Consider the following 10,150-nt stretch of genomic DNA (forward strand, 5'->3'; position numbering starts at 1 on the left):
ATTCGTGACTTGAAGAGCCCTAAAAAATAAGTTTAAACAGAGCACGGGAAGTCGCGGGAAGCGGAAATTGATGACAAAAACCACCCATAACGCGAAGGATTGATTGATCACATCCCCTGGCTGCAGCGTTGCATTGTCGTTTCGATCGATCGATTGAATTCAATTGATTGTGAGGAGATGAAACGAAATGGAAATGAATTTCATCCGGCTGGCGAGCGCGAGACTGGCGATCGACACGTCGGGTCGGGTGTTAGTTTTTTTCTTTCTTTCTTGTCTCGGTCTTGATTAAGATGTTCATGGAAGCATGAAGAGAATCAACTCTGTGCTTGATCAGCACGCTAATCGGCAAGAACAAGTCACAGATTCTCCAAAGTTTTCGACAATCCGCGAACAAATAAAATACGGACAAAAGAAATGTACGTGAATGTATTGTATGGTGTCAAGACTTTGCTATGTACAGCCTACGTTGTTGTAGTTCTTCTGGCAATCAATCAACATCATCTACGCTCTTGTCGCAAATTCGAAGTTTTCCTTCGCTTGATGCCTTGCTTGCGACTGTGAGCTGAGTGATCCATCCACGGAGAAGCGAATCGAAACGATATCAGTCTCATATCATAAGATCGCGTGCTGGACGGAGAGGAGAAATCACAGCCCAGAAGAACAGAGGAGAGGAGAGCTGAGAGAGCTGGGAGAAGAGATCACGATCATGATGAGAGGAATCAGAGATAAGGGATGGAAATTTTTTCCCTCGCTCTCTCTCTTTCTCTCGATTAAATGCCTGTGCTGCTGTTGCAGCTGCCGTTCTCACGTCGCGATCAATCAACGAATGTGATATCAGAGATGGCTCCCCTTCGATTTCTTTCTTTCTTTCTTTTTTTTTTTTTCTTTTTTGGCTCCTCTGGAGAGCACAAGAAGCTCAAAACCCTGCCCTGCCCTGTTCCTGCCGCTCAGATTGTGTGTGGCTGCCTCTTCCCAAAACAGCTCCCTTTCTCACTTTGACCGATGTTCTCTTTCAAATTTGCGAAGCTCTGGATCAATCCCAGCCTTGATTGGCTGATTTGATTGACACTGGGATGGAGTGAATGATTCGATTGAGCCCCATTATCCTCAATTCCAGGCCGCCTTGAAGATCTCTCCAGAAAATTCCCCTGTTGTTCCACTACTCCCTCTCAGAAACCACCAAACCAAGAAACAAAAAAAGCGAAAATGGATGAATCAATCCCCTCCCAGCCTCGATCTGGACAATTCGCCTCACTCTATTCCCACATTCCTAGCCTTTCCCCAAGGATCAAGCAAAAAATCTGTGACTCTATCGCGCTTTTCATCTATTGTGGAGAGGATTTGGACCTGTGGGAACGAGCCTCTTGTTGGACGTGAAGGAGCTGTCCGAGGGAGGGCTACACTCCGCGCCTATGCTGCCCTGATCGCAATCCTCAGCTGGACGATTCGAATCGGGGCTCTGTGCCGGCGGCAGCGCCACTTCCAAGAGATCCATCCGACTTTGGTGGTGGCTCTGGAGGAGATTGGAAGAAGATGGCAACAATCTTGGAGCTTCTCGCGCGTGGCTGCTGCGACTCGAGAGGAGAAGAACGAATAGAGTGACGAGGAGGAGGAGGAAGCTCCTCCTCCAGTGGAGCAGGACGAGGATCATACTGTTGTCGTTAATGGTCTTTTTTGTTGCGTTGCGGCGAGGGGATGCGATGCGATGCTCTGCTCCACGGCTGATCTGGGCTGTCGGCTGGCTGCTGAGATTTCCAAATCCAGATCTGTCGGCTGGGACGACGTGGGCGCTGCTCGATTTGGAGAATTGGGGTGGAAATTCTCGAGCTCCGCGTCGAAAGAAGGTAGCCTAGAGATCTCGAGAGCCGCAATTGCAAAGAGAGAAAAGAAGTGGAAAGTATAGAGAATGGCCCTCTAGGAGGAGGAGAAGAGGAGAGCTCTCTCTCTCTCTCTCTCGCTCTCTATCTCTCTCTTTCTCTCGACAAGAGAGGAGGAGGAAGAGATTGCTTACAAGGTCACCAAAGCAGCCATCGCTGTTGTGGGTGCGCAGTGGACCAAAGGATGCAATGCAAGTAAGCAAGAACAGCACACGCAGCTAGCGCTGAGCATCACATCCAAAAGAAAAAACGCACTCCTGCCGCGACTGCTGCTACTGCTACTGCCGCTGCTGCTGTTTCCTCTGCCACTGCTGTTCCTCGGCGAGACCATGACCACCATTCCCAGAGATTATAAACAAAACAAGCCCACGCCCGCAGCTTCCACCCCTCCCCCTCCCTCTCGACTTTTCCTTTTCAAAGTCAGACCGAACGAGAGAGATCGATCGATCGAGCCGGATATGTACAAAAGCGCGAGAGGGAAAGAAGATTTGGTGGATGGACGACTCCAAGTGTTATATCCCCGGACAAAACACGAATCGCTCGCTCGCGCGCTCGCTCGCTTTTGATTCCTGCGCTGGCTCGTTTTGTCTCCCTGCTGAAAATCTCTCCCCCCCCTTTTCTTCCCTGGCTTTTCCTTGCAGAGCACTTCTCCCTCTCGCTACAAAGGTTTATATTTTAAAAACCCGTGATTATCAGCCACGGAAACCGCGATTCCGTACGAGCCCCCGCGGAGAGATTAAAAAGTATTGCCTTTTTTGATCGTGGATGGCTGACGGAACCCGTCTAGCAAACCGCAAACACTAAGCACGACCTCCATAAATGCAAAGACTTCCAAATACACGAATCGGTAAGAATTTCTCACGCTTACTCCATTTTAACATAATCTAACCAGACTTTTCTTCCACGACACTTACAACTGTTTCCACGATGGATATTCTTTGCGAGTTACTCAAGCCCGTGAGTAAACAATGCCACGTTAGAAATACCACCCCATACCTGTGATTCTCTGTGAACATATAGTAATTAGCAGTCGTATGTATCTCATAGACGTACACGGGGCTAGAATAGAACCCTAATAATAATGCCTTAATGATCCACAGGAGAGCACAACAACAGTGACACCCACGCCGTAAGAGAATGTGCCAAAGTAAAAGTACATATCAGTTTACTTCACCCCCCTGGCATGGTCCCGTGAAAGCTCATAGAAAGTCGAACCTCCTCCTAGAGTTTCTAGCCTGAAATCCTGTGAGGAAAATTCAGGAGAAATGGTTAAAAAAATGGTAAGGAGAAATGGCTAGAGATACGAACCTGTACGTGAAATCTTCACGTAAATCACCCTTGAGTCGTCAAAGCCTGAGCAAAACAATAAGAATAAGAGATGAGACGAGACGAGGCGAGAGCGAGCGAAAGACTCGCGATCGCTCGCTCGCCCGCTCGAAAAAGAGTTAGAAAACGAGTAAAAAACGAGTACCATTTCGTCTGGAAAGATGCTGGTCTGGCCGGCTGCAGCCTCTAGCCGGCATTAGGCAGCTGAGAGGGGTGATTGTTCTAAAAGGGAGCCTGATAGTTTAGAGCGGAGTACCTCATAGACGTATATGTTAATAATGGGACTGGCTCACTGGAGTGGACTGGAGCGCGTTAATAAGCTGGAGAGCCCCTGGAATGCGCAGAATTTAGGGGACACAAGTTGCTGCCATGTTTGTAGCCTCTCTAGAAACTAGGGACACCCTCGCAAAAGATACTACTATATGCTACACTCACCTCACCTCACTCACAAAGGAAAAAGCTTAAAAAAAGAGGGACGTTCACGTACCTCGCAGATGAGCAAGCACGTTGCACGTTGCCAAGAGTACGCCTCAAGTTATCGCGTGTGTGTGATGTTCTTTGCTTCGTCGTAGCGGTAGCGAAAAAGAGAGCTTTTTATGGCTGGGCCAGTTCTGCTTCCACCAGTTCCAAGCACCGGGATCTTGTCATCTGTAATGCGTCGACGTGAAGGGCGATCTCTGGATCATCCGGAGGAATTGCAGAGATGGCTGCACGCAATGGCTCCAGCCACTGAGACTTAGCCTTTACGAGCTCCGCTCTCGAGAGTATCCCCGTATAGTTTGTTCCTCCTGTTCCAAGGTCGAAACGAGTTAAAACTTTTGACATGATGGTTCTTCCGAGAGCTCTAGTCTAGTGCTCTACCTGATTTCTCTCTCAGCAATAGGAAGCGGTACAAGTTCAGGGCACCAACAACCTGCAGTATTAATTATTGTACATTAGTCAACAATCTGGATTCACGGGCCAGCTTACCGCATCCAAGTTCTGCGGCAAGTTTGGCGGGGCACCCTCCTTGGGACGGAGAACTTTTTCCACGAGTTCTAGAACTCTCTCGCTTACGAATGGATTGAGCTCACGACCTTCAGATCGCCACGCACTGTCTACCTCATCCTTCGCAAAAGTCAGCAGCAGCGAAACCTGGAAGAGCGACGCGGGAGGCAATCAGAAAATCAAAAGAACAAAACAGTTGTTTTACCACTGCGGAATGACATCCATCGCCGACAAGAGAAACCAAGCACAGGAACCTAGCATCAGCACTTGTCCTCCTCAAAACCTGCACATTGACCATTTTAAGCATAAAAATACAAAAAGAGAGGCTTGCAAACAACTCACCTTCAGCAGAACGTCATAGGCTGAGTTTCTCAACGATGGGTAAGGAGAACGAATCACCACGTCGTGAAGAATCTGAAACAACAATCATAGAATCATCAACTTGGATTAAACAAGTGAACCTTCAAAAGCGAGCATATCTTCGTGGCTGTTGTCACATGATCGTCCTCCGTGAAGCATGCGTCCCCCTTGACAGCCAGTACCGACTGTATAAATTTCAGGCCTTTCTCTGCAAGTTTCCATGAACCATTTCTCTCGAGCACAAAACCGAACAGCCATGTTGATACATCCAAAGCTTCCAGTGGGGTACAGAGCGGCTCAGTTTTGTCCTTTAATAAAAGTGACGCTGCACCTCTACTTGTTAGTTAAAACATACGCAAGCACGCACAAAGAATGGGCTAAAAAATAGATACAGACCTGCCAGTGCCGCCCCACAATCTGCTTCTGAATCGTATAAAAGATGAGCGTCTGCGTCAAGGAAAGATTCAAGTTACTATTATAGACATAATTGTTTTGCTTTTTATTACCTTCCTTGTGTTGCACAGCCGTGTATGATGAAATCACGCTTCTATCCAGCAACTTAGGCACCGTAAGGCCGCAGGACTTCAAGATTTCAAGAAGCTGCGAGACTGAGTTTGAAGTGTCTGAAGTGTCAGCTGACACTACGGCCGTCTGAATGAGATGAAAAGTTAGAAAAGAGCGAAAAGGAGCCTTGGACAAAAGTACCATAAGAACAAGCGCGAAGTAAGAAAGAATTCCGCGAAGCATTTCCTTCTGATCGTCTGCCTATGCATGAAAAGAAACACGTTAAGACGTTAAAGAGAATAAGTGTACACCACCTTTTCGACAGCAAACATTTCTTGCAAAACTTGGCATAGCTGCAGAAGCTTGTGAAGAATCTGGAGCCGCAGAACTTCATCGTCGTCGAGATACTGAGAGACAACAGCAACAGGTAAAAGAACATCGACAGTTTCGTTGGCAAACTCTGCTCGGCGCCTCTGAATCCGTGGAAGAACTAAAAGAAAACATTTAGCGAAATCTCTAAGAAATAAGTCACAGCGTACCAGACGATAATCCCTCCAACAGGAGAAGGCAAAGGTCTAAAGCCTCAAGCTTGATGGAGATATGGAGAGCCTACAAGGTTACGCATGAAGATGCTGGATTCACAACGAAAAGGTAGATTACCTCCAGGAGAGTAGCGAGAATTTCTCGGGGAGAGCACGACTCCGCCAAGAGCACAATGAGATCCAGAGAAACCTCTCGACAAGCCTCTGAAACTCTAGCATAATTCAAGATCGCACCAGGCAAATCCCATCCCACAGCCTCGAGAAGCATCTAAAGCAAACGAGAAAAATGACGAGTCCAAAATGATAGAAACGATCGATCACTTACTCGACCTTTCTCCGTGCTAGGATCGAGCATCGCCTTGACATCAAGCAACAGCCGCTGACACACGCCTTCCCACTCACCAGTGGACTCCTGCGCACCATCCAAAACCGCGGACTCAAGAACACGCTTGAAATCCCCGATCGCATCGTCTTCGTACTGCGACAATCGAGGAAAAGAAAAAGCAAAAAATCCAGAGATTTCAGCGCTACTCCATCGCCATCGCCGACAGCGACTCGTTCTTACCTGACAGCACCGATCGCCGGCCTCCCGGAGCCGCTCCACCAAAGCCATGGTTGCCGAAAACCCTATCCCTTGGCCAAGCGTTTTAAACATAAATCCTGGGCGCGTTTCTCATTCCCTCCAGTATATAAAGGCCTCCCTTTATAGATTTCTCCATAGCCTCTAGAACAAGAACTAGAAAGAGCGCTTGGATCGATGGAACCCTCCCACATTGTCTTCTTTCTTTCCTTCTTCTTCGCGGGATCACTCCTGGCAGTGGAAATCACTGCTCGCGAGGAATCTCTCGTTCACTTGCCGGATAACTTCAACAGGGATCGAACGATCGAGTTCTACCAGCACATCATCCGCGCAAATGGATCAACCTCCACTCTCAGCGAGACTCCCATCGGTGGCGGCACTCCGGGACGATTTGGCTACGCGGTCGTGTTTGATCACAAGTTGACGCAAGGGAGTGACTACTTCTCCAAGGAAGTTGGGAGGGTCCGTGGAGCCGCCGTGGTTTCTTCGCTGGATGGATCCCAAGCTCACGAAACTTTCACGGTGAGCTTGGCCGGGAGGAATGGTGCTTTGAGCTGCGCTGGAAGTTTTGAGCTTCGTCAACCCGTGACGAGAGTTCCAATTGTGGGTGGAACTGGAGAGTTTTACCGTATGGAGGGAGTTTATACGTCTCAAGTTGTTCATACCAGCGGAGCCAATGTTATTGCTCGTGTCCAGCTGACAATCCGTCGCGACTAAGAAATAAAATTGATCTTCGAGCTTCGCATTCGCATTTGCTTGATTGGTTTTTTATGAAGTTCTTGGTGCCAGCCCAGGAAACCTTTCAAACAACCACGTAACAGCCCCTATTGCTTTCTGCGAGATCACGCTGATTGGTATACCATACTTCTGAGATATCATTCTTTACCAGAGCGAAACTGTTGATTTTAAACGCCGGCTCCACAATATCCCTCCCATAGCTGCAAGGTTCTTCCGAAATTCACACACTGCTGTGTCAACACGGTGATATCACTTACACAATCTTGTAATCTCCAGAGACATCTTCACAGCGATAGAAGCTGCACCCCTTGCTAAACGGGAAAATATTCCCTCTCCAATCTGTTTAGAACAGCAAAACGTTCATAGTTCCTACATGCATCCCAAGATGAAATGGTTTGTATAGTCACCCAAATGCCAAGTTACTCCAACGCTCAAGTTGCCATCACTGATCTCGTCTATCACAAAACTCACCTCGGGACCAACGGAACTGGTAAATGTCTCGAACAATTCGATGATAGCCTGCTTGCTCACATTGAAGAGACAATTCATCAAACCATTTGGAAGGAAAAGTTCTAGCAGAGCACCTTTCTACCAACGAATGGCTTGGAGAACACAAGATCTTCGTAGACACAGTCGCTAGCAATCAAATCACCGGCGATTTCTAGCTGCCTGTGATTGATCGCGCTGTAAAACTGTCTAACAGTGTCTTTGGCAGCGCCCAGCCGCCCGCAATGTAGAGAGCTCCTGCTATACCGTATCGATCTGCGAATGCAGCTGGACAGAGGAGCAATTGCCACGCCCCAATCCATGGATCCTCTTTTTTGCAACTTATCCTTAAAGATTTATGGTTAATAAACTATTTACAGTCATAATTTACTTTAAATCAACTGCACTTAGAAGTGTTCCATTTACTAATAGATATTGGTTTTCGATCATTGCCAATTTTTTATTATTATTAAATTGCCATTAATGCTTGCAAATCAATATATATATTCCTTACAAATTACCTTTAATATGTCTTCATAAAGACTATTCATTTTAAGATTTCTACATAGAAGACCATCACAATTCTATATAAAGTTTAAATTAATATAGAAAAGCAAGCTTAACATTAAAAATAAATTGCTGCGCGTTGCGTTGCAGCAACGCTTGGTTTGCTTTTGTTTTTAAATATTTTTTATTATGATATATAATTTGTTATGATCTGTCCAATATGCAGGTGCTATTCCTGCTTTTGTATATATTATATCTTTTATCCATATATGATCTATTAATTTATTATTACGTGTATTGTGTTTTATTATTTGTATATATCCTTCTTTCTCCATTATTGTTTGAAGTGGTTTTACTTCTTCTATTTGGTAGTCAATATTAAAATCTCCTGTAATTATTACTGGTTTTTTATTATCTATTTTCTGTATATATTTTTGTAGTTGTTTTATGAATATATGTATATTTGTTCCAGGTTTTCTATGTAAATTTATTATCTGTAATTGTTTTTTATTTTTTTCTAGTGATACATATGACATTGCCATTGTTTCTGTTTTTAAATGTTCTACTATTTCTGATTTGTAGTCATTTGTATGCAATATTGCTATATGTGGGGGTTGTTCATGTATATATGATTTATATTTATTAAAATATAAATCCTCATGTTTTTGTGTTCTTACTTCTTGCATACATATTATATCTGATGTTAATAATTGTGAATCACTCTTTATATCTTCGTGATGTGCAGTAATAGATCTTGTATTTAGAACTTGTATAATTGTTTGGTTAGCTGTTTTTTCTTCTTGTAAATCTATTAGATCAATTTGCCATGGTGCTTCTGTTGTCATTCTTATTATTTCTTTAGCTGCATCTTTATTGATTTTAATATGTTTATGTTCAATTGGTCTATATAAATGTATCCCTTTTAATGTTTGTGCTCTTGATAATGCAATATATGCTTGTCCTGGATATTTTGTTTTATATGGGTCATATCCTAATTGCATAACTGTTGATCCTTGTGCTCTATGTATTGTTCTTCCTGCGCACGGTTGTACTGGAAATTGGGTTCTACTTATAACATAGTTTTTATTTTTAGTAATATTTATTGTTCTTGTTATTTTTTTTATTGGTGTCCAGTTTTTTTCATTATTTTGCTTTATTGTTATGTTTTCTTTAGCTCTTGTTTTTTCACCTGTTTTTATATTTGGGTATTCTATCCACATTATTTGTTCTTCTTCAATCTGGGTTACATCTTGTAATACTCCATCTGCTCCATTTACTAATCCATCTTCTGTTGCTATATTTTGTGTTATTTCAATTGCCATTTTCTTTTTCAAATGTAATATTTTATGTAGTCCTTGTGTTTTTCTTGTGTCATCTGGCAGCGAAAAATGTGTAGGACAGGAATTTCCATGTTTGTCTTGTGCTTCTATAATTATATCTTTACCTTGTATGTGTTGTATTATTTTTTCATTATGTTCTCTTACTTGTTCATTAGTTGCAAATATAGAATAGTATTCTGTGTTATATGTATCTGTAATGACTTGTTTATTTATATATTCTAGCTCTTTATCTGTTTGTTCTCCTATTTTTATTTTATTTAAAGCTTTTATAAAGATTATATCATCTTTTTGCCTCATTATTTCAGTAAGTTCATAGATTTTAAAATTATTTTTCCATGGGTGGTGTATGGAGACATCATTTTCAGGTCTATATGTTTTTGTTGAATAAATTGGTGTTTCAAATGTAGGATTTAATTGATAGAAATCACCTGTAAATATACAATCCATCCCACCAAAGTCTATTCCATATGTTGTTTTGAAGCTTTCACATCTTCTATTTATATCTTGTAGCATTTCTATACTTACCATTGATATTTCATCTATTACTAAACATTTTATTGTTGAAAACTTTCTTTTATATTTATCTAATGTGTCATTTGTTAATATTGTTTGACATTGTTTTGATGCTTCTGGTCGAAATGCAAAAGCTGAATGTATTGTTGAACCATTTATATTACAAGATGCTTTTCCTGTAGGTGCTGTTATTAATATTGTTTGTCCTGGTTCATTATTTATATCTTGGTTTGTTTTATAATATCGTTTGAGTGTTTCTATAAGTGTATTTAAAAGCATTGATTTTCCAATTCCTGCTCCTCCTGTTAAAAATAAGCACAATTGTTTGTTAGGTTGTTTTATTTTTTTCAATATGAAGTCATCATGTATTATTCTTTGCTTTTTATTAAG

General features: G+C 42.9%; 2 protein-coding genes and 1 pseudogene across 7 annotated transcripts; 1 reads left to right on the forward strand and 2 right to left on the reverse strand.

The window, feature by feature from the left end:
• Nucleotides 1-397: 397 nt before the first annotated feature.
• LOC112341350 lies at nt 398-3,351 on the reverse strand (annotated as a pseudogene).
• LOC9628845 (aberrant root formation protein 4) lies at nt 2,938-6,263 on the reverse strand. Of its 6 annotated transcripts, XM_024661336.1 has the most exons (18): nt 6,162-6,263; nt 5,922-6,074; nt 5,715-5,864; nt 5,594-5,663; nt 5,369-5,544; nt 5,256-5,315; nt 5,057-5,201; nt 4,947-4,997; nt 4,652-4,875; nt 4,533-4,604; nt 4,396-4,473; nt 4,173-4,337; nt 4,065-4,116; nt 3,691-3,991; nt 3,460-3,534; nt 3,349-3,407; nt 3,186-3,230; nt 2,938-3,120 (listed from the first exon to the last, which is right to left on the reverse strand). In XM_024661336.1, exons 1-14 carry the CDS (start codon nt 6,249-6,251, stop codon nt 3,798-3,800), a joined length of 1,680 nt encoding a protein of 559 aa, XP_024517104.1. In that variant the 5' UTR covers nt 6,252-6,263; the 3' UTR covers nt 2,938-3,120; nt 3,186-3,230; nt 3,349-3,407; nt 3,460-3,534; nt 3,691-3,797. The 6 variants fall into 6 exon arrangements, with proteins under 6 accessions (XP_024517104.1, XP_024517107.1, XP_024517105.1 ...); XM_024661339.1 differs by lacking the exon at nt 3,349-3,407 and having other exon boundaries at nt 3,460-3,523; XM_024661337.1 differs by having other exon boundaries at nt 3,349-3,523.
• A 90-nt stretch (nt 6,264-6,353) lies between these two features.
• Nucleotides 6,354-6,893, forward strand: LOC9629260 (dirigent protein 2). The gene has a single exon (XM_002987352.2). It carries the CDS (start codon nt 6,354-6,356, stop codon nt 6,891-6,893), a length of 540 nt encoding a protein of 179 aa, XP_002987398.1.
• The last annotated feature ends 3,257 nt before the right edge of the window (nt 6,894-10,150 follow it).

The sequence above is a fragment of the Selaginella moellendorffii genome, unplaced genomic scaffold, assembly GCF_000143415.4.
Source record: "Selaginella moellendorffii unplaced genomic scaffold, v1.0 SELMOscaffold_81, whole genome shotgun sequence".
Taxonomy (NCBI): domain Eukaryota; kingdom Viridiplantae; phylum Streptophyta; class Lycopodiopsida; order Selaginellales; family Selaginellaceae; genus Selaginella; species Selaginella moellendorffii.